Below are 25,507 nucleotides of genomic sequence, written 5' to 3'. Positions count from 1 at the left end.
GAGCTGAATGCTGCATTGGATTCCACATTGGACTAACTAAATTGACAAAGCCCAGTCTGCCCCTCCACTCCTATGTCACCTCTAGTACAAAAGCTTTCTGTTAAATACAGACAGTGAGGTAGACCTAGGGCCAGACTGCTTGTGTTACAATCCTAGTAAACTATGTAACTCTGTAGGCCTCAGGATTTTTGTAATGAGAATTAAATATTTTTAGTTTAAATAAAATAATGCTTCATCATTTAATCAACAAATATTTACTGAGTGACGACTACACTATATAGTGCCACACTAATAGTGCCAGGCACTATCCTAGGCACTGCAGAGAGAGGAGTGAATCAAACAGACAAAAACCTCTGCCCTCTGGGAGCTTCCATTCCAGTAAAGAGCTAGATAGTAAATATCTTAGGCTTTGTGGGCCATAAGGTCTCTGTCATAATTATTCAACTCTACTACGGTAGCACCAAAGCAGCCACAGACAAAATGTAAACAACGCACAAGTGAATGAGCATTGCTATGTTGCATTAAAACTTAATTAACAAACCCAAGTGGCAGACTAGGTTTGGCCCACAGGCCATGGCTTGCTGACCCCCATAGTAGAGGAAGACAACAATAAACACCACCAAAATGAAAAATAATAAAATAAACACTATGTGGAATGGTGATAAATACTGTGGAAAAAGCAAAAACAAGCAAGAGTATGGATGGTATTGGAGTGTGTTAGGGTAATCCTTACTGAGAAAATAACACCTGATAAAGACCTGAAGGAGGTGAGAAAGAGAGTCAGGGGGCGTCTAGGGAAAGAACATTCTAGGACAGGGACTGTCAGGTGCAAAATCCCAGAGGCAATAGAGTACCTATTCTTTTTGAGGAAAGCAGGTGGACAGTTTGGAGCAAGTAGGAAATAAGATCAGGGAAGTAATATGTGACCAGATGGCATGAGGCTCAACTGCCATTTTAAAGACTGGTTTTCACTCTGAGTGAGACTGAAGCCTTTGCAGTTTTAAGCACAGCAGTGACCTACTCTGGTGCACTGATTTTAATGGGATTGTTCTGCCTGCTGTGTTGAGAATAGACGGAGGGAGAAGCAGGGAGTCCAGTTTGGAGTCTGTTGCAATAATCCCGGTAAGACATGATGGACCAGATGGTAATGCTGGAGGTGGTGAGAAGAGGCAGGATTCTGAAATAGGTCAAAGATAACCTGACCAGAATTTTATCTTGGATTGGATGGGAAATGTGAGAGAAAGAGGGGAATCAATGATGACTCCAAATTTTTTTGCCTGAGAAACTGGATAGATGGAGAAGACTACTAGAGCTTGGGGAAGAGGAAAAAAGGAACATCAGGGTCTCAGGTATGGAAATAAGTTTGAAATACCTATTAGGTATCCAAGTAGAGATGTTGAAAAGGCAGCTTTTGTCAGAGTCTGCAGATCCAAGAAGAGGATTAAACTCAGGGTATAAATGTACGAGTTGTCAACCAACGGATGGTGTCTAAAACCATGAAACTGGTGAGATCACCGAGTGATTAAGTACAGAAAGAAAGGGAATGGGTCCAAGCATTGGGCCCTGGGGAGCTCCAAGTTTAGGAGCCCAGAGAGATGAGGAGACAACCGCAAAGGAGACTGAAAAGAGCAACCAGTAAGATTGGAGGGAAATCATAAAGAGCAGAGTTGTGGAAGCCCAGCGGGAAGTAGGTGCTGGAAGAGAGAACAATCGCATCAGTTACACCTGAGAGTATGTGTAAAATGAAGACTGAGAATTGAGCCACTGTGTTTAGGAGTGTGGAGATTATTAGTAGCATTGACAAGAGCAGTTTCAGTGAAGTGGGAGGAATAAGAGCCTTGTTGGAGTGAGTTTATGTGAGGGGAGTTTTTGTTCTTTCGTTTGCTTGGGTTTTCTTGAAGAGAAAGAATTAAGTTAACTGGAAGGGAAGTGAATCAAGAGGGGTTTGGGGGCTATCTTGTTTTGTTTTAAGGTGGTAGAAAGAACAGCATTTTTGTGTGTTAGTAGAAAAGCCCCAGGAAAAAAGGAGAAATTTAAAGAGAGAGCAAGAGGGAAAGAGAGAAAGAGAAAGAGAATTGCTGGAGCAGTTTCCATGGGTGGGCAAGAGAGGATGCGATCTGGTGCAGAACTGCGGGTGGGCTGGATTCACATTCTGCATGTAAAGGGCTTATCATGGTACTCACTCAGCACTTAGTAAATCTCAAAACCCACAGATATTAAACTACTAGAGTCTGTCATACAGAGTGAAGTAAGCCAGAAAGAGAAAAACAAATACCATGTGTTAACCCATATATATGGAATCTAAAAAAAAAGGTTCTGAAGAACCTAGGGGCAGGACAGGAATAAAGACGCAGACAGAGGGAATGGACTTGAGGACACGGGGAGGGGGAAGGGTAAGCTGGGAGAAGTGAGAGAGTGGCATGGACATATGTACACTACCAAATGTAAAATAGATAGCTAGTGGGAAGCAGCTGAATAGCACAGGGAGATCAGCTTGGTGCTTTGTGACCACCTAGAGGGGTGGGATAGGGAGGGGGGGAGGGAGACGCAAGAGGGAGGGGATATGGGGATATATGTATACGTATAGCTGATTCACCTTGTTTTACAGCAGCAACTAACACAACCATGTAAAGCAATTATACTCCAATAAAGATGTTTAAAAAAAAAAGCGTTGGCTAATGTGATCTTACGGTTCCAGTGCAGCTACAACATTCAGTAGATTAATGAAAGTAAGCTGAATAGAATAAAGATGATGACAGGAGGACATTTAGAAGCAACAGTGAATCACACTGACTAGCATCTAGGATATTGGTCTAAAGGAAAACAAAGATACCTGAGGAAAAGTAGGCAGAGTGATGGGTTTCTGTTTCCTTTTGACTCATGAGGTGAGTTAGCCAAAACCAGGATCCCACAGGTACCTGACTCCTTATAGATACTCTGGGTTAATTAATTAATTATCTTTGTCCTTTAAAAACTCAGCATGACGAAAAACCGCTACTCTTGCCTCACAACTATTGCATGGTATACGTAATGTTATTTCCATGCCCTTTTCACGTTCTTCCACTGATTTCTACACTGATACATAAATGCTAAGCTGTAGGACGGAACCATGGTAGGGAACCAGACAAAGGAAGGTGGGTGGTAAAAGTATAACTGCCATTGCCACTGGGAATAAAATGGGGTTGGAGCAACTACAACCTAAATTGTGTTCCTAATATGAACACAGCTCTGTGCCAGGTACTGGAAGAAATACACTATACTTATGAAAAATATCCCAGCAAACATGCAGCTCTATGAAACCATAGTTTGTTATTTAACACAGGTATCTTTTTATGATTATAATAATTGTGCTTCACTGAGGGCAGGTAGCAAATTTCAATGAATCTTAATTCCTCACTTATTTCAATATAAATTTGGAGATGTGTTCCTTTAGAAAAAGACTTGAGCCCCCAGGTGTCATAAAATCATACTCAAGAAAGTAGCAGTTTGGTGGACTTCCCTGATGGCGCAGTGATTAAGAACCCATCTGCCAATGCAGGGGATACAGATTCAATCTCTGGCCCAGGAAGATCCCACATGCTGCAGAGCAACTAAGCCCGTACGCCACAACTACTGAGCCTGTGCTCTAGAGCCTGCGTGCCACAGCTACTGAAGCCCACACGCCTAGAGCCCGTGCTCCGCAACAAGAGAAGCCACCGCAATGACAAGCCCGCGCACCGCAATGAGAAGAGTAGCCCTCGCTCCCAGCAACTAGAGAAAGCCACAACGAAGACCCAACACAGCCAAAAACTAAATAAATAAAAATTTTTTAAAATCATGCAAATAAGTAAAATTTAAAGAAAAAGAAAGTAGCAATCTGACAACACATTATAATAGAAAAAGCAACTTTTGGAAAACATTAATAAAAATGCTAAAACTCCTAATTTTACAATGGTGAACTCAAAACCAACTCACCAAAAGCTTTACAAATGCAGGAAAGACCTAGAAGCCCACTGTAGTGACCTACCTCCTCTTCTCTCACAATTGTTCCAATCCAAGGATGGCAATAACTAATATAATAGAAACAATAGATTCAGATTTTGCTTAACTCAAGATACTGCGTCTATGATCCAGGATTATCTTTAACAGTTTTTTCATGCTTCAAAATTGTAATGTTTCTTTCCTGAACTCTGCTCAGTAATTTTAGTACAATATGTATGTTGTCCCTGAAATATTTAAGGAGGCCTGTGACCAGAATGTATAGAAACTGGCGTCTGACTATTGATTGGCAATTATATCAATGCTTGCCACCTGTTGCTCAACCTAATAATTTGTTTATCTTAGAGTTAGGCAAACCATGCCAAATCTGACCCAGCACATGTGTTTAGTAAATAAAGTTTTAACAGAACACAATCGCCCTTATTTTTTAACTTATTGTCTACAGCTGCTTCTGAAAGGCAAAGGTGAGTAGTCATGGCCCACAAAGCCTGAAATATTTACTATCTGGTCCTTTACAGAAAGAGGTTGCTCATCCCTGGTTTAACTAATAGCTGGTGTTCTCATTAAGCAATGTTTGTTTGAGCCATATTTACATATCCAAATGCTGAGGGAAGGAAGAATCAGAGTGCAGAATCAAGTCATCACGTCAGAGGACCCAACTTCTATGAATACAATGTGTGCTGTCCTTGGCAGTGAGACTTTACATTCTTCCTTGATTTCTTATAAATCCAATTTATAAAATAGATTTCTATTAGGTGACAGGCATCTACATGTCAAGTAGACTTCCTTTTTAGGTTGTCAGGGGAAGAAAATTTTTACAAGTGTTTCAATCAAAATGCAAATATTTGAAATTTACTTTGCCCCTCTCTAGTCTGATTTTTATAACTTGTTTTCTACCCCGTACATGTTCATGCAATATGAAAACCTCCTAGCTCATTTTATCTTATCATTAAACTAGGGCTTCGAAAAATATAAAAGGATTTCTGAAAGATTAGGTATTCTTAAATTATTGCCAGTTATTTTGAAATGTCAGTGGATAGCTTCTTTCCAATACCACATGTGTAAAAAGAGAAATGCTGAGCTGCGTAATCCTTCAAATGGTGGTGTTTTTTCCCATTGTTAACCTTTAGAGTCCTAATTTTTGTCTGTCCTCAGCGAGAATCTAAACATTCTAATTCTTCAGCGGAGTACCATAGTAAGTTTATAGCTGCTCTGCCTTAGACAACATATATATTTAGGGAAGGAAAATTTCTAATTCAATTTACAATTATGTCAGGAAACAACACATATCTGCAGGCAAAGATAAGAGAAACATTCAGGGTACACAGTGATAGGTCTGCTTAAATAAATAAACTTTTGGTACTAGTGATTAGGTACACAGGATTATTATATGTCTAATTGGCCAACGTGACAATTTGGAATTACTTCCAGTCACATTTAATTGGATTTGGAATCTCTGGAGAAAAGAGAGGCCTAGCAGAGAAACAGCCATAAAAGTAAACTGTTTTTCCAAAGGGTGCTAAGCAATGAATTAATATCCATTGCACAATAGTTTTTAATATGCCCTCAGCTTAATAAGACTAATGCAGTGGTCGTACACACTAGATTCCAAAACTAATTCAATTAAACACAAAGGCTGGGGGAGGGGAGTGTTTGTTGAATTGGAAATTTTTTATTTTCAATTTTAAGGAGACTACTTTAATCAGAGGTGAATAATCTTCAACTTAGGTAAAGTCTGAGATATGCTTTAGTACCAGTATAATAGTTAGCTATATATGCTATGCTAGGTTTGAAGGTGTTCTAGAGTCTATAAAATATATGTTACTCTATAAATGCTTTGAAGTTTAATAAGAGGTAACCAAAACAAAGCATTCTCTCATAGTCTTTAAATATTCTTATACTGTACAAACAGAAAAGCAATGTAGAAGACAAATGGTGTGTTGCTTCTCTTACAGTTTTAGTTTTGGTACCAAAAAAAAAGACCTACTTTCTACATTCTAAAATGTGCCTTATGCTTTGCTTAATATTAGTCTAGTCAAATTTATACATTACAAAATCTTCTTCTTCGGTATTTATATATACTGCCTGTTATAGTTTTCCTTCTGTCCTATAAATTTGTTTTTAAAAAAAATCTGTCCTTGTTCTTAGGAGTGCCATGATTGCTGACTACATGTTCTGGCTCTGTGGAGGAAGTGAACAGTCTATAAGCAAGCTCATCAAACTATACTGGCAGGTAAAAATTGATGTCCCAACTACGGAGGAGGAGCCCATTTCATTTTTAGAACCAAAATGAAGGATTGGTGCTTAAAAGACTGCTGAAAAAGGGAGCTCTGGGCATATCAATCAGAAGGACACTACTCAGTAGTAATGTATTTATAATGAAGTAGATTTTCTGAGACTAATTTTAAGGGCAAAATTCAAGGTTGTTAACCTTTGGCCCATACTTCAGTTTTACAACCCAATATAAATTTTAGACATCCCAGGAACTACTTTCCCTGGCGTGCTGCTATAATGACATGATCCTTTAAAAAATGAACACTGTATTTTCATAAATTCTTCTTAACCTATGACCTGTAAAAGCAGATGCTAGAAATACTACCAATTACATAATAAAGGAAAATACAAAGATCCACTGTATTTGTGGGGTAACATAGTACTTGAAACACTTAACCAGTAATAAACTGCAGATCATCTTTTTTATTTATTATTCAAAATGGCAGCAAGAAGTCATACCAAAGGTCAATTAGATGTCAAGACGAGAGTCAGAATTTCTTAGAATTATAAAAATTTAGAATTTACTAGTTCAGTCTCCTTCACAACATACAAATCTGTTCTTATCCTATCCTCTCCCCACAAATTGTCAATGACTTTCTGATGAAATATATTCAAAGTGAAAAGCACACTTATCCCCAAAAAACATCTAATGTGCTAATTATTAAACTGTTTTCCTCATTAAAATAGATTTCTACTCCCTTAAAACTTCCATCAAGTAGTTCCCAGTGAGGCCACATGGACCCAATGGAAACCCACTTCCAAACGAAATATTTTCAAATATTTGAAAATCCAGTACAGAAGCCAACTCCCTCCTCCAAATCTTCTCGTCTCCAAACTGTGTGTGGCCTTTTTTTTCTTTGCATTTCAAGATGGTTTAATGTAATTGAACATGAACCTTTTCAACCAACTAGAATAAGATCTGCTAAAACACTAATATGAAAGTGAGAAATAATTGTCAACAGTCTTCTGATACTTCCTGATTTTTCCCACATTTTCACTATTGTGTCTTGGCCCCTAGTTTTCTGTTTCTATATCACATGTTGTCTTCAGTAAACAATAAAGTATTAGGTTTATCATATAAAATTTTCATTAATTTATATGGTTCTGTCTAAATATTTGGAGCTCAATTTACCTAAAAATAAAGATTTAAATTAGTCCTAATATACTTGACACCTGTAAATTGACCTTAAAGTAGATAAAATTATTATTATTTCAAAAAATTATTAATTTGCTAGTAAGTGCAAGACTTTCCTAGGGGAGTCTGGAACATGCAAAATAGTAGTAGTTGCTTATGTATGTAAGTAAATAGTTGTAAAAAATTGCTAGATATGAAAAATAAGCAAATAATGTCTACTACATAGATATAGTAAAAGAAAAGGGCTTGTTATTAAAGTATTTCAGAGGCTTTTGAAGAAAGGTGGGAAAGGAGTTGAATCTTGAGGGTTAGATGATATTCAGCAGGCCTGGCATTTACTAGTTCCCAAACGAATGTTTGTTTCAATTTATTCATTCATTAAACAAATATATATTGAGTACCTACTGTTTTATCTACATTGAACTAGGAAAAAATGGATTCAACGTTGGTGCAACCTAAGACAGGTTAAGAGCTTGAAAATTTTGTAAATAAATTTTTGTCTGTTTTCTTTAGCTTTCAAAGAGCATTAATATCCCTATTTCATTTACTTAAAATAAAACAAAATTTTTTACTAAAAAAAATCTCCACTTACCAATACGTGCACGTTTGCTATACAAAAAAGGAATTAAAAGGGCTTCCCTGGTGGCGCGGTGGTTGAGAATCTGCCTGCCAATGCAGGGGACACGGGTTCGAGCCCTGGTCTGGGAAGATCCCACATGCCGCGGAGCAACTGGGCCCGTGAGCCACAATTACTGAGCCTGCGCGTCTGGAGCCTGTGCCTCGCAACAAGAGAGGCCGCGATAGTGAGAGGCCCGTGCACCGCGATGAAGAGTGGCCCCCGCTTGCCACAACGAGACAAAGCCCTCGTACAGAAACGAAGACCCAACACAGCCATAAATAAATAAATAATTTTTTTTAAAAAAAAGGAATAAAAAGAATACTATTATTTTACTATTCTGCATTAATTAAAGATAACAAAAACCTATTTGTCCTTGTATTCTCTTTTTCTCCTTTAATTTGAAGCAACGTGGTATATTGAAAAAGGGTCCTCGTCTGGAAGTCAGATCTGACTCAGTCCAAGTTCTAACACCAACATCTAACCTAAAACAGGCTAGTCTCTAGAGGCGCTTCAAGTAGAAAGTAAGAGGTAACTAGCATAAGACATTTGAGAAGGTCTATTCTTAAAGCCCATCTTAGCTCTAAATCCTCATGTTTTCAGGTACACCTAAATATGATGTCATACACCTACTGAATGGGAGAAAATATTTGCAAATGATATGACTAATAAGAGGTGAATATCAAAGATACATAAACAGCTCATACAACTCAAATCAAACAAACAAACAAACTGATTAAAAAATGGGCAGAAGACCTGAATAGACATTTTTCCAAAGAGGACATGCAGATGGCAAACAGGCATCTGAAAAGATGCTCAAGATTGCTAACTATCAGGGAAATGCAAATCAAAACCACGATGAGATATCACCTCAAACCTGTCAGAACGGCCATCATCAAAAAGACCACAAATAGCAAATGTTGGCGAGGATGTGGAGAAAAGAGAACCCTCCTACACTGTTGGTGGGAATGTAAATTGGTGGGCCACTATGGAAAACAGTATGGAGGTTTCTCAAAAAACTAAAAATAGAATTACCATATGACCCAGGAGTCCCACTCTTGAGTATATATCTGAAAAAAATAAAAACACTAATTTGAAAAGATACATGCACCCCAATGTTCATAGAAGCATTATTCACAATTGCCAAGATATGGAAGCAACCTAAGTGTCCATCAACAGATGAATGGATAAAGAAGATGTGAGATATATATATATATATATATATATATATATATATAGTGTGTGTGTATCTATATACACATATATATGTATATATACATATGTGGCATATACACACACACACACACACACACACACACACACACACACACACACAATGGAATACTACTCAGCCATAAAGAAGAATGAAATTTTGCCATTTGCGACATGGATGGACTTGGAGGGCATTATGCTAAGTGAAATAAGTCAGACAGAGAAAGACAAATATTGTCTGATGTCACTTATATGTGGAATCTTAAAAATAAAATAAACTGGTGAAGATAACAAAAAAGAAGCAGACTCAGTGATTACCAGTGGGGAGAGGGAAGAGGGGAGGAGAAATATAGGGGTAGGAGATTAAAAGATACAAACTATTCCGTATAAAATAACCTACAAGGATATATTGTACAACACAGGGAGTATAGCCAATATTTTATAATAACCATAAATGGAGTACAAGCTTTAAAATTTTTGAATCACTATATCATGCAACTGTAATTTATATAATATTGTACATCAACTATACTTCAATAAAAAAACAAACATGATGTCACAAATTTAAGGAAATTTGTAACATAATTACAAATGTAATTATGTTCTGGAAAAAAGTAACATGATTAGAAAACACATCCTGCAGATGAGTTCCATAAACAAAACCCCTCTAACCTGCCCCAACATCAGCACACCACACCAGTATCTCAATAGTTATATACTTCCTTCTGCTAGCCACTCTCTCCCTGATCTTAATTCAAATGCATACATCTTCCCACAAACCTTGCTCTGTTCTAAGTCAAAAGGGGTTTTTGGAACACTGCCAGAGAGTATGCAGTCCATGCCAACTTTAAAGACAGGGCTGTCCCACGACCCAAACCACCGTGGCAATTACACTGTTGAATGTAAGAACGCCCCACACATCACAGACTAGAAATTATGTCTGCATGTACATTTGTAGACATCCATTAAGGCTGAAGAGACAGGGGCTATTTTCACTACTTTTGTAAGTGGAGAAGTCACTATATATCTGCCTTTCAACCACATAAAATCCCTACCACCCTGGTCAGTTATTCTCTTAGAGATGTTAAACAGGGAATGGAAAATTTCAGAACGTAAAAATTTAAGAACAAGTCTACACCTACTCTCACAGATCGTTGACTTACAATCTCTTAGATGCAGAAGAACAGACCTTTGCTTTGGTGAGCTCAAGAACACCTTTCAACTGCATTAGGAATACTTTCCACGTCAGCAACTCAGCAAGGAAAAAAGGCATAAAGCTCTACACTATATGACAACTCATACTGGGATATATCACTTTCATTAAAAGTGTTCGCACCCATTATTCTATAATAGTATCACCTCTTCAGAGCTAGAGAGAGTTGGAAATACCTTGTCACACCGTACCTGCATTCATACTTCTACAACCTGATACTCATCTTCTGTTATCAGCCAGCCTCCTCTTCTCAAACACCCCCAGGCCTCATCACAATTCTGAACTAATTAGCAAAATGGGAAGCCCCTAGTCAGGCTGGGAATTAGCCATTTTGAAGCAGCGACTCTTATGTATTTATGTGTTGTTCCTAAAGTAATAAAATTATTCCAAGAAGAACTTCAGAGTAAACTCTAGTCTACCTCCCAAGCCCCCTGACCCTTAGATCCAAGGATAGATTTAATAGCCTCAGGAGCTGAGCTAGATTTAATAGCATCAGGAAATGTAAAAACAAACAAGGCTTCCTCTTCCACTCCTGTTTCCCTCTCCTGTTTTCTCGCCTTCGTTTTCAGCCATGCTCTCAGACACGTGAGTTACCTGGTGTGCAGCTTTATCTCCTGCAATGTGAGGAACAGAGCCAACTCTGGTCTGCATCACTCAGCAAAGTGGAGTGAGAAAAGGCAGTAACAGCTACTTTTGTTTCAGAACTCCCATGAAACGAGTACAGAGGAACCCCACTAAACGGGGGCAAGCTGCCTGATCAGTTCTTTCCCCACCTTGATTGTTCATTTTAAATTTTCTCTTTCTTTCTTTCCTTGCTTCCTTTTACTTCCTTCCTTCCTTCTTTCTTTCTTTTTCTTTCTTTTCTTTCTTCCTTCCTTCCTTCCTTCCTTTCCTTCCTTCCTTCCTTTCTCTCTCTCTCTCTCTCTTTCTTTCAAGTCATAAACCCCTCTGAGAATCTGATTCAACTGATAAGCATCCACTTAAAAACAATACTCATAAACACATACACAGAAAAAAATGTGCTTATTATTTATCTCATTGCATTGGAAATTGATCTACACATAGTTAACAAAACAGCATTGACAAGGAATTATGGCTTTCTCACACTTGTGAGAAGGTTGTACACTTTTTCTGGAATAAGAAACTGAAATAACATATTTGACACTGCATCAATGTCAATGTTTCATTTAATGGCAATAAGAGGTAAAATTCTGATTCACGAAGTCTGATAGCAGATGGAGTCAGAGCTCCTGTAGCTCACAATATCTCACATGGGGGATGTGTCAAGAAATACCAAAATTCATATTACATCATTTCCTTTGTCCTCAAGTCAATGAGATTATCTTTGTTAACTTCATATTATCAAGGCTATCTATGTCAGCAATTTGTTTCCATTCTAAAGTCATCTGGACAAAAAATGACCTTCATAAGACATAAGCCATTTGCAGAGTGTCTGTAGATTTTTGTCTCTAGAAACTCTCCAGACTTTATCAGTCTCACCTCCAATATTAGAAAATTCAGATTTCTGTCTGACTCCATCAACCTCATTCAGAATAGCAGCTCGACCAAAAAAACTCGTCGTTCTTCAGCAGTATCTCTAATAGTAAATTCAGCATTTTGATCAAAAGATTTGCCTCATTTATGTAACTAAGATATGAGCCATTATAAAGCTAGTCCTGGAATGAACTTCTCACATCCAATTTGTTCTAAGAAGGGGTTTCTTTTCTCTTAAAAAAAAAGTTAAAAGGATTAACCAAACCAAATCTCTCCTAAATCTCTTCTCTGGATTGCCAACACACTTCTCTAACAGGAAAGAACCTCATGGTGTGCTCTTACATCCTGACAAAGATTTACTGAAAAGGCAATGATTTGAGTTCTTGGCTCTGAGGAAGTTGAAGACTTTCACAGCAGTAGAAGGACCTCTTCGGGGATTGTTGGAAGGGCTGTTGACACTAACAGGGGCCCATGTAAAAAGCCTGACATGTGGAGCATCTTTCCTTAGTGAAGCAGCAGAGGCTGAGGAAGTGCCAACTTCTCGGGTCCTCCATCTGTGCAGAGAATACCAAGACTTCCCATCCAATTCAAGTTGTACTTGGCATTGAAATGCGCACCATCTTAAAGATATCAATGGCCTAAATGGTTTCCAAGGTGGGCTCACCAAAAAGAAATATTTTTTGGTGTAATTAGTCTACTTTCAAGGGACAAAATCAGGAGCTGGCTGCCCTGAGAGACAAAAGATTTTCCCCAGGCACATGCTTGAGGAAGATGGTGCACAGTTTGTGGTCCCCTAAAGCCCTTCCATGGCTTTCAGGGGTTCACAGACCATAGGATAAGACACTTGCACTACTCCTTCTCTTTCCAACAGCCCTTTTTCACTTTGGTATTGGGCCTAGCAGGAGACATTTACTGCTTCCAGCACTCAAAGCAAAAAATAGCACCCAGAATGTTAGTGTCATGTAGTGCCTCCTCAGACGGCACTGTAGACATTCAAGCTTGAAACCTTTCCAATCCAGTGTCTCCAGAATCCTCTTAAGTTAGTGGATAGCCTTCTTCTTTACTTTCAAATTGTATTTGTCATTCATACTCATTCAGCACATATTTATCAAGCACTTATTAGTGACCATGTGTTAAGCACCATGCTATGTGTTGGATATACAGCAGTGAACGAACGAGACATCACCCTGTCTTCAAAAGCACATATTCTAGCACAAAATACTTACCAAGAAAAACAACTGGGACTTAAATTAGACATCACTTCTTAATCTGTTTTTCTTCCACAATACCGTCAAAGTACCAAAAACCATCATGGTTTGACATGAAACTCAAACCAATAAAATTGAGAATATTTTGGTATAGTTGTTTTGTTGGCAATTTAAAAATTCAGTGCTTATGTTAATTCAACAAGTATTTGTGTGTGTGTGCGTGTGTGCGTGTGCGTGTGTGTGTGTGTGTGTTTTAAGTTCAGAATTGCAGACAACCTTTGTGCTTTAGTTGAGTTTGGGATTCATCGGAATATTTGGAGACGGTTACAGTTTTCCAAGAGTCTTTTGTCTCATTGGTTTCTGTGCTCACAGGTGTCTTCATGCAAATTCTAAGGTCTTAGCTATTAGCTTCTTCTTTCAAAAGTAGAGATCAAGGTAGCAGCAAGCTAAAGGATTTCTCTGCACTAACCAGAGAATGAGGTAGGCTACCTTAACACTGAAGAGAAGTTGACCTCTTAGACTTAACTTTACACTCCAGTTCTTTGTCTTCCTGATATTGCAAAATCATCCCAATATTAGTCATTTACCTGGTAAAAATTTATGATATCTCAACCTCAGAATAAAAATAAAATCTTTAATATGAAATTACAGGCAAAGTAAGGTCAAGGAACCACAAAATTTTTATTATCTTTAACAAAACACCTACATATTCTGGAGAAGAAAAAAATGTGTTCTCTCTAAAGATTTTCTTCTTGTGAAAATTTTTTCCACAGAAGGAACAAAATAGAAATACCATATGAGCATTTCTCTTAAATGGCCTGTATTTACAGTTTATTTATTTATTTATTTAGCCTGTCAGGCAGAGAGTTTATAAAATATTTGGACAAGGCGTGTCTGAGTACAATCTAGGGCTTATAGTATTTGTTTTTTGTTGTCGTTGCTGTTGTTGTTTTATATATTTTTTTTTTGATAAATATATTCAATAAAGCCTTTATTGAATTTGTTACAATATTGCTTCTGTTTTATGTTTTGGTTTTTTTTGGCCGCAAGGCATGTGGGATCTTAGCTCCCCGACCAGGGATCAAACCAGCACCCCCAGCACTGGAAAGCAAAGTCTTAACCACTGGACCACCAGGGAAGTCCCTAGGGCTTATAATATTTGGATTACATATAATTTGAGAAACACCAAAGCTACTAACCTAAAAATATTTTCCCTATCAATTGCCATATATTATGCTTAAATTTCCACCATTTGGCATTAAGTCTCTAGTCATCCCCAAGCACTATGAAAAAGAAATTTTATCTAGAAGTGCTTAACTCATTAATGGGTGACCCCTAGACACAGTTGTGGGAATTAGTTTGAGACTTTCCTAATCTCTTTGGAAACATGAAAACAGAATCCTGAAGGAAAAAGATGCAGAAGGAAAGGTAAGCTCTGATGAGGAAAGGTGACAACGTTCTGGAATATAGGGAATGTAGACTGAGCAAAGGGATCTTATGGAAGCAATGGATATCTGTGCTTCACTCTATGAAGGAAAGGAAGCAAAAGGAAACAGGCAATATAGAGCAGTAGAATGAGGTCAAACCTCAGATTCACAAGATATAACTTCTAGTTCCAATGCTAGGATTCAATTGTGGGTAAATCACTTCATTTCTGTATTAGTCAGCTACCGATACAATAATGCTGTATAACACATCACTCTAAAACTCAGTGACTTATAATAATCATCAGGTTAACTTGGGTTTGACTGATCTAGGCTGGTCTTGGCTGGGCGTGGTTAGGCTTAGCTCTAAGCTGCAAAGAGACCCAAGTGTGATCCACATGTCTCTCATCCTCCTTAGACCAATGGCTACCTGATGTCTGTTCTTCTTATGGCAAAATGCAGGATTCTAAGAGAGAAAGCAAAACCATAGAAGCACATTTCAAGCCTCTGCTCATACCATGCTTGAAACATTCCATTAGCCAAAGAAAAGCATGTGGTCAAGCCCAAGGACATAAATTCTTCTGCTTACTGCAAAGCCATGGCAAAGCTATTGATATGATATTGCTATAGGGAGGGGGGAAATTGAGACCAGCAATGCAATCTACCACAACTGCTCTAGACTTTAGTTTCAGCTGCTATATGATGAGGAAGCTGGCTTAGGTCAATGGTTCTCAAACACTGGTCCAGCTGCATCAGAGGCACTTGGGAAAACATCTGAAGTATTAGATCCTCAGAGTTGGGTGAGGTTCTGAAAATCATATTTGCCTACTGACCCCCTACTAGGTGATTCCGCTGCATAATCATGTGCTAGGTGGTCTCTAAGACCGTTTATAATTTTTTTTAAGTTAATAACCAACTTAGCCTACCATAGAGTTTATGTAGGGCTTCCCTAGGTGCAAAGGTAGAGTGGCAGATGACCTGCACAGGTGATGCTGCCTAGCTGACAATGTAACTGATATAATCCATAAGCCCCAGATTCTTCCCTCCCTCAGTCTTTCCACTATATAGAGATGCCTCCAGTAAATGAGGCAAACTGTGCTTCCCATTTTTAAAGATCAACAACTGCTCTCCCTCTCTCACTATGATGTCAGTCAGGTTTTCTTGCCCAACTCCCATCCTAAAAGCAGACTCCTTGGCTGCATCAGGATCCTTTCTTACATTCAGTGTTACATCTGGACAACAATGGGCACTGCAATATTTTTTAGTCACTTGCCTACAAAGAGATTTGTCCATTAAGCTAGGCAATATTAAAATTCTCATTTTATGAATTCTCATACTTTTTAGTTAGTAGACAGGCTAAAGAGGAAGTGTCCGAATTGAGATGAGAGGTAAAAGAGAGCTTCTTTTCCTAGGTCTTAGATAAATGTAGAAATGAATTTCTCATCTAATTATTCATTCCTGTTTATATATTCTTTAATGATATGTTTCTATGGTTACCAGCGTTGTTAAATGCTGCCTGTGTTTCATTTTGCTTTGATGCTATTTGAGGTAGTATGCCAGTAAAAGAGGTTCACTTTTAAATGAAAGATGTAACTGAGGCATGTATTTGATCCAAGGTTGAGTGTTCCCGTGAAGGAGATAATGACCGTGACATTATTTTCTGTTTGTATAGTTTTGCATAGTTTTTCTGTTGATGTTCTGTGAGTGTCCCAGGGACTAGGAAGGAAGAAAGGAAGGAAGGAAAGAAAGGAAGGAGGAAGACAGGGAGGGAGGGATGGAGGAAGGAGCCTCAACCATACACATATTACATTCATGCATACATATCAGTACTACATATTCGATGGCATTGATTTGACCAGACTGTCAAGTAGGTAAGGTTGCTTTATACCTGCCCCATCCCTCCCTTCTCCCCACACTGTCCCTCCTCCTCAGTCCCACATGTACGTGTGAAGAGGCAAAGCCTTCTTTGAAAACTGAGCCAAACACTCAATTACTTCACCTCAGTGTGAATTCTAGTCAAAGTGCCACCTCTTCGGAGGCTGTGTGCCTTTAAAACCCTAATTCTCACTGAGAAATAAACAGCTTTGTCTCCTGCTAAAACAAGTCAGGCATCCTGATCATACAAGAATGTGGAGACAGAGCCTCAGAATGTGCCCTGCAGGGGGCAGCACACTTCACTTGTACATCAGCCCTATCTATCTGCAAGTTGATAATTCAAGCTCCTTCGAAAAGAGTGACATCATATCAAGCAAGAAAATTAATCCTCAGCCACTCCCGAAGAAATATTTACTTAGTACTCTTCTTCAGAAATATATATGTGTGTGTGTGTGTGTGTGTGTGTGTGTGTGTGTGTATCTTTTTCATGGTGCTGGTTTGCTTTTGCAGTAATATCCATAGGCGATTAAACAGAGTCAGCTTTTCCTTTTCTTTTTTTCCCTCCTAAAAAGTTTTTTGGGTTTCCGGCAGTTCTTACAGGAGAAAAAAAAAAGTTACCTCTAAATTTCTTTTCATTTTCCTTCATTTGAGAATGATGTGGGTTTCAGAGATCTAAGGCAATTTGGGCCTTCTTTTACCTGAACAAATTTAGGTATAACTATTTGATTCCCAGAAGTCCTGTGGCTATTCTGCTCGGTTGCCATGAGGTTATTTTATTTATTGATACATAGAGGCTTTGCCTTCCAGTTCAAATTTGTGAACATGTTGATTCCTTCTTTGTTTTTGTTTGCATCCGAAATCAAAAATTGTTATGAGCAAAACCAAATTTAGAGGGGTTTATGGTTATCTTTCATATTTCCCACAGATACTTATGGGTTATTGATTTACAAGCTTGCTGATAAATTGAGGTCACATTTTTTTAGCAGTTGGAGATGTGGAATAACTATTCCATGAACTTATGAAATTTTTTAAGCTGTGTTCACCCAGGTATAAGATAATCTGTGAAGGTCAAAGCTTTTAATGTTTTTATTTATATTCAGCCATCTTTTTGATGGTATTGCACACCAATTAAAAATAAATTCTCCTCTTTTCTTGAAGTCATATGATTGTATTTTCCTCACTGATCTTTTTTCTAATAGATCTTTATTGGAGTATAATTGCTTCACAATACTGTGTTAGTTTCTGTGGTACAACAAAGTGAATCAGCCAAATGCATACATATATACCCATATCCCCTCCCTCTTGAGCCTCCCTCCCACCCTCCCTATCCCACCCCTCTAGGTGGTCACAAAGCACCGAGCTGATCTCCCTGTGCTACGCAGCTGCTTCCCACTAGCTATCTATTTTACATTCGGTAATGTATATATGTCGATGCTACTCTCACTTCACCCCAGCTTCCCCCTTCCCCACCGTGTCCTCAAGTCCATTCTCTATGTCTACGTCTTTATTCCTGCCCTGCCACTAGGTTCATCAGTACCTTTTTTTTTTTTTTTTTTAGATTCCATATATATGTGTGAGCATACGGTATTTATGTTTCTCTTTCTGACTTACTTCACTCTGTATGACAGACTCTAGGCCCATCCACCTCACTACAAATAACTCAATTTCGTTTCATTTTATGGCTGAGTAATATTCCATTGTATATATGTGCCACATCTTCTTTATCGATTCATCTGTCAATGGGCATTTAGGTTGCTTCCATGTCCTGGCTATTGTAAATAGTGCTGCAATGAACATTGGGGTACATGTCTCTTTTTTTTTTTTCCATGTCTCTTTTTGAATCATGGTTTTCTCAGGGAATATGACCAGTAGTGGGATCGCTGGGTCATATGGTAGTTCTATTTTTAGTTTTTTAAGGAACCTCCATACTGTTCTCCATAGTGGCTGTATCAATTTACATCCCCATCAACAGTGCAGGAGGGTTCCTTTTTCACCACACCCTTTCCAGCATTTATTGTTTCTAGATTTTTTGATAATGGCCATTCTGACCGGTATGAGGTGATTCTCACTGAGGTTTTCTCATCTGTAACGTGAGATAATAATGCTTGTTTTCCAGTGTTGCCTTAACAAATAAACAGAATTTATTTATAGCACTTAGCCAATGTCCAGTGAACACAATTAATAAATGAGTTTTCCAGATTTATCAATGAATTAAACAAAATCTACATAGGTAGAGTGCAAGAGCAGGTTGCTCTCTGGCGACAGAGTCAGTTCATACAACCTATGTCTTGTCTTCAAATTAAACATCCTAGGATTCTTTCAACTTCTTCTACAATATACACTTTTTTCAAGGGCATCCTTGACTTTTCCACTCAAAGTTGTCTTGCATAGCAGCCCGAGAGATAAAACAAATTCTTGGTAGAAGAAGCAGTACAAGCCTGGGAACCCAGTTCTTGTCCCAATCTTACCATGTTGTGGGTGTCAGCCATCCACACCCTAAGACCACCAGTCAAGAAATACAGTCAGGGACTTCCCTCGTCGTCCAGTGGTAGAGAATCTACCTTCCAATGCAGGTGACACGGGTTCCATCCCTGGTCAGGGAACTACGTTCCCACATGCCACAGGGCAGCTAAGCCCGCGTGCCACAACTACTGACCTCACGCGCCTCAATGAGAGAGCCCGCGTGCTGCAAACTACAGAGCCCATGCGCACTGGAGCCTGCACGCCACAACTAGAGAAGAGACAACCCGCACGCCACGACTAGAGAGAACCCCATGCGCCGCAAGGAAAGATCCCGCATGCCTCAACGAAGATCCTGCGTGCAGCAGTTAAGACCCGACGCAGCCAAAAAAAAAAAAACTAAAAATAAATAAATAAGTAAAATATAAAAGAAAAAGAAATACAATCAGAAAACAACATACATACCGTTAGCAAAAGGAATATCTACTTTCAGGTAACTAAACAAAGTATAGAGATGAAACACACAACAACCACAACAAAAAGGGTCCTAAACTGTGTTGGCATTTACCACTGAACACGGGCTGAAGCTTGTTAGTAATACCCAGTTGTGCTTATGAAATAATCACTGGTAATACAGCTATGTATTCCTGTGATACCTTTTGGTGATTCATTTTAAGTCATCAAGAATAAAAGCTCTGTGGCATCCTAAAGACTCTGGAGGCTGCTGAAACCCACACTTGTAGCTCTGAGTTTCTATCAGCTAGTGTTTCTCCAATGTGCAAGCAGAAAATTATTCAGGGTCTTTAGAACAAGAACATATTTTATATTCTATTTCCAAATTATATGTGCTTTGCCATTAAATAAGTTAGACCAACCCAAGCACATTATTAACTTCCCCCATCAAGAAGCCTTTCATTTAATTTTTGTAAATGTTTCTCTTTGAGAGAGGCATGCTAATTGATAGCATATCTTAAATCTTATGAGCGGTTGGTGGACAAAACAGTCTTCTTATGGCCAGTAGGAGTGAAGGATGAATATTCTCTTTTGTGTTAGGATTATTGTTGTGAAGAGGATCTTGACCTGGTTTAGTTTTGATGTGGTCCATTTGTTTCTTTGTTAGCATTAGAGTAAAATTCTCCTTGTCTCTGAAGACAGGAATTAGACAGTCATGAAAAAAGAAAATGGAAACTAATACTTGATCTTATACTTCTAGGAAACAATCTAATTACAAAGATGAAAATTCTCTCAGTGTAAGAGAGAACATTGGTTCAAGAGACTTGTGTTCTTGTCTTGCTTCCATCTCTAATTTTGTGACCTCAAGTGAGTCACCAGAACTAACAAGTCTCAGTTTCCTGATTATAAAGTTGAGTGATTTTAAAATAATATCTTAGATCCCTTCCATCTCTTTAGTTCCATGCTGAAGGGGCATGGAAATAAAATCCTGCTACAAAATCGAAATGATTAAAAATTAACACAGGGTAAATTTTGGGCATTAAATGCTGAAGTTATTCAGCTAATAGAAGCATCATATATAATCAAAACCTTAGCCCTAACCCCATTGGCGAGTGAACAGTGGAGTACATACACATACACACACCCACACACAATATGTGGTATATATATATACGTTCTAAAATTCTATAATACTCTATACACTGCAAAACTAAGGTAAATTAAATACTTTAGAATTTAAAATGGTATTTATTGTGACTGTTTTAAACAGGACAGGTTGCAAAGTAGAGAATTCAAAACAGCTATATAAAAATTTGCTTACCTTCGTACAAGTAACCTGTCCATAGAATATTTGGTAATTTTCAGAAAATGCAAATAAAAATTTAAATACCTTGATTTACACTGCATGACGACATTTATAACTTTCATATCACTGGGCTAATAAATGCAATGGAAAAGCTGCCAAATATTCCTTTATATTAGAAAAATATGGAACTTACAGTGAAGGTTGTTTAATAAAAGAACTCTCATAAATCTAAGGAAATATTTCAGCATTAAAATGTTGATTATCAAGGCAGGGGCAAACAATCAATTATTACATATTGTATTCTGACATATCACTATATTAATAAAATTATCATAAAAATGTCAATCCAGGCTATTTCATAAATGATACTATGAAGAGGTTTATAGGTAAGTCTCAAGGTAAGATATTCTGCTCCTTAGGAAAATCTGCTCTTTAGGTTAAATCTAAATTTCAAGAAAATTGAAATCTTTCTAATTAAGTCTATATATATTCAAAGGGATTAAGTTTGAAAAATATTGCTCAAAAATTTTATTTTTCCATTTTCTAGAAAATTCGAGGTATCATTCAAATTTTCATCATTATTAATATAATAACAAAGAGCCATATTAACCACTAAGGGCTAAAGGTTCCCATTCAATCATTTATAGCTTTCAAGTATAGCACTGCTTCCTTTGAATCTAATAATGTCAATTCTGAAGATAAAACAATACAATCATATTCGTCCACTAGGAATACTTACTTAGATGGACTTTAGGAGGATTAAAGGGTAGGATATATAAAAACATTTATCACACTGCTAAATGAAAAGTTATTTTATCTTAAAGTAGCTTTTTTTTCTTTACTTTTTTTATAACACATAAGGCTTAGTAGAAAAAAAATGGATTATGAGAGAGATTCCAATTTTCCTTTATTATTGTATACTAGGGTAGACTAACTACTACAACAAACAACTCCAAAATTTCAGTAACTTAAAACAATAAACGTTGATTTCTCACTCACAGTATAGTCCAATGTGGGTGTTCCTGGTTGGTTCTCCTCCAGTCAGCAACAGGAGAACCCATACTCCTTCCATCCTGTTGCTCAATCTTCCTCCACATCCTGGGAGTCTTCCTCTCTAGGCAGCTGATAAGGAAAGAAAATAGAAGAGGTTTCTATTCTAGGCAGGGTTTTATGGGCTAAGCCTGGAAAGAGTATCACTCCTGCCTACAAATTGGCCTTCACTCAACCACATGGCCACACCTAACCGCAAGGGAAACTGCCTAACCACGTGTCCAGGATATATATGTATGTGTGTGTGTGTGTGTGTGTGTGTGTGTGTATATACATGCACACATATATATATATTATAAAATTGTTCTAAAATTCTGTAGCACTCGCATATACTGCAAAACTAAATTAAATACTTCAGAATTTAAAATGATATTTATTATGACTGTTTTTAAACAGGAGGGTAAAGCCCAGGAGGTAAAAACATAATTTTCCAAAGAGAAAGTGAAATATAATATTTGAGACCCTAATTCTAAATTCCATAAAATTAAAAAGCTGTTTATCCTTAGAAAAGTCACTTATGCCTCTCCAAGTCACTTAAGTCATCTGCAATTCAGTGAATTGAGCTGGAAAATTCCCAAGGTTGCTTCCAGATCTAATCTTGTAAGGAAAACAATTTACTGCAATTATGGTCAACCCAGATACCGGGAGCATTAAAGGAATAATTTGATAATAATATATAATAATTTTATCACATTTTCTAATTAGTGAAGACAGGAATTCTACTTACTGACCCACCATCATTGGACACATTGTTAAAAGTTACAATTTATCCAAATCCTCCAGCAAAAAGATAGGGGAAAAAAATTTCATGATCCTGTCACCCTGGAAATGTTTGAGGTTTATGGTTACTGCAAGATTTATCCTGAGAACTTTGGGTGCTCTTAAAAATTCACCAGGAGGAATCAACCCCCTTGGTTTAGAAGGAGACAAATTTTGTTTCTTTTCTTTTTTGCTAGTCATCTTTTCCCTCTACTTTGCTTTTCCTTTACTCTTAATGGAGTAGCTCTCTCCCCCGTCTCTCCCAGTCTTTCCTGGTTTACAATTATCCTAGGCAAGTTGATTTCTGAGGTAGCAAAGGGCTCTTCTTGCTTAGCTGAAGTATAAGGAGAAATTACTATGTTACTGTTAGTAGAGGAAATGAGCTGCCCACAGACACTCTTGGTTTATGTAACTATAAGGTTTAAAACTTGCTAGCAGGAGAATAACAATAGAGAGTTATTAGGACTTGCAAATGTAAACACCTAATTTCAAAGCTCCTCTTTGTGTAGCAGCAAAGAAAGCATAATTAATAGCAATGTACACTTAACAACAGGACACCTGGACTGATTGTTTTCCCCATTCTCTGCACACGTGCAACATTTATTGACACCAGAGAAACTCACACATTGGGAAAGAATGACTCAGTTGCAGAAAATTTTTGTCAAGTTAAAAACTATCATTCGAAATCTGCCTTCATTTTCAGTGAAGCTTACTTTTTTACAAGCTGCAATTTCTCATCTGTTCTCTTTATTTTCAAACATTTTCAAAAGAAAATCTTTGATAGTAAAAAGTAAATTAAAATTTATATTTTAATATCTATCATTCTTACAAAATATCCCAGTTTTTAAAAATCTTTAAATTTAAAATCTTCAATTTGCACATATTAGACTGTTCATGCATCATTAAAAATCTACAAACAACAAATACTGGAGATGGTGTGGAGGAAAGGGAACCCTCCTACACTGTTGGTGGAAATGTAAATTGGTGGAAAACAGTATGGAGGTTCCTCAAAAAACTAAAAATGAAGTTGCCATATGATACAGCAATTCCACTCCTGGGCATATATCCAGACAAAACTATAATTCAAAAAGATACATGCACCCCTATGTTCATAGCAGCACTATTCACAATAGCCAAGACATGGAAACAACCTAAATGTCCATCAACAGATGAATGGATAAAGATGTGGTACATATATACAATGGAATACTACTCAGCCATAAAAAGAAATGAAATAATGCCATTTGCAGCAACATGGATGGACCTAGAGATTATCGTACTAAGTGAAGTCAGTCAGAAAGAGAAAGACAAATACCATATGATATCACTTATATGTGAAATCTAAAATATGACACAAATGAACTTATCTACAAAACAGAAACAGACTCACAGACATAGAGAACACACTTGTGGTTGCCAGGGAGAGGGGGTTGCGGGGAGGGATGGACTGGGAGTTTGGGATTAGCAGGCACAAACTATTATATACAGAATGGATAAACAGCAAGGTCCTACTGTACAGCACAGGGAACTATATTCCATATCCTGTGATAAACCACAGCGGAAAAGAATATGAAAAAAATGTGTATATATATATAAATATATATGTATAACTGAATCACTTTGCTGTACAGCAGAAATTAACACAACATTGTAAATCAACTATACTTCAATAAAATACATTTTTTAAAAATGGACATAGACTGCTCATGAAAGACAAGTCCAATTCTAAATTATCAAATTATTACCATCACAAAATGAAAACCTGATATTTTGGTGTCCAACCAAAAACCGTCAAAAATTCCCACTATTTTAAATAAGAATAATTATAATATTTATAATTACAGTAATAATATATTAAAGCTAAATATTTTCTAGATTGCTTCACAAATGAGTCATTCAATAAAGTACCAGAAATGTTATATATCTGTATATTTATATTTAAAATGCAATTTAAAAGTTTAAATATGTATATTTAAAATTACATCACAATATTTCTTCTTGGGGCTCTAATAATTTCCTTTGAGAAAGTATCTCCATTGAAAGTTCAATTCTTATTCTTGCATACACACTCTGCTCACTCACCCACTTCCTTACTCATCTTCAAGATGGAGGGCAGAAGCCACAAAAGAACCCCATTTCTACTGGCTCTGAGTGGGGAGCTCTAGAGGGAGGCCATGCTCTAGCACATACCCTCCTGAGTAGAGAGCCCTGTGAAAGCCTGAATGCCATGCCTTGAGCATCAAGCCAAGAGCACAATGCCTTAAACAAGCAGATCAAGCTGCCACACAAAAACCACACTTCAGCCACTTGCAAAAAAAAAAAAAAAAGCCTAGTGTAGGCTCTTGGGCACGAGTTTTCCTGTCCTGCTGTGTGATGGCTTAGCAAAGCTACCCTGCCAGCAGTTACTTAAGCTGCCAGCAGTTGGAAAAGAAATGGAATGGAGAGAGTGTTTTCTTCTGTCCTGGCCTTACTGGGATACTGTTAATACCTTTCTGGAAGCAAACTAGAGGATTAAATACCTTCACTAAATTTTTTGATCCAGAATTTAAAGCAAAATATCTTCACCAAGATATTCAGAGAGACCACAAGGAAAGCTATTTGGATGTTAGGAAGTGTTATGGGCTGAATCACGTCCCCCCGCAAAATTCATATGCTGAAGTCCTAACCCCAGGCTGTAGATTGTGATTGTATTTGCAAATAGGGTCTTTAAAGAGGTAATTAAGTTAAAATGAGGTCTTTAAGTGGGATTTAATCCAATATGACTGGTGTTCTTATAAGAAGAGGAGATTAGAATACAGACACACCCAGAGGGAAACCCATGTGAAGACACAGGAGAAGGTACCTGGCCATCTACAAGCCAAGGAGAGAGGCCTAAGAAGAAATCAACCCTGCAGACACCTGGATCTCAGACTTCTAGCCTCTGGAACTACGAGAAAATAAATTTCTGTTATTTAAGCCACCCAGCCTGTGAAACTTTGTTAGGACAGCCCTAGCAAACTCATACAAGAACTAACAGCTTACAAAACGCAGCAAAGTCAGATCAAGACCTT

At 37.6% G+C, this 25,507-nt stretch overlaps 1 protein-coding gene across 1 annotated transcript in view; it reads left to right on the top strand.

Annotated features, from left to right (window-relative positions):
* The window catches only part of SPATA16 (spermatogenesis associated 16), a 228,246-nt gene that overhangs the window by 132,701 nt on the left and 70,038 nt on the right, over window positions 1–25,507 (top strand). Inside the window, exon 4 of the mRNA XM_068547418.1 lies at window positions 6,127–6,211. Coding sequence (XP_068403519.1) covers window positions 6,127–6,211 — 85 coding nt within the window. The remainder of the gene's footprint in view (window positions 1–6,126; window positions 6,212–25,507) is intronic.

Source organism: Eschrichtius robustus, chromosome 6 (genome assembly GCF_028021215.1).
Source record: "Eschrichtius robustus isolate mEscRob2 chromosome 6, mEscRob2.pri, whole genome shotgun sequence".
Classification (NCBI taxonomy): Eukaryota; Metazoa; Chordata; class Mammalia; order Artiodactyla; family Eschrichtiidae; genus Eschrichtius; species Eschrichtius robustus.
The sequence above is the reverse complement of the archived record's forward strand: the minus strand, read 5'-3'. Positions and strand labels throughout refer to the sequence as shown.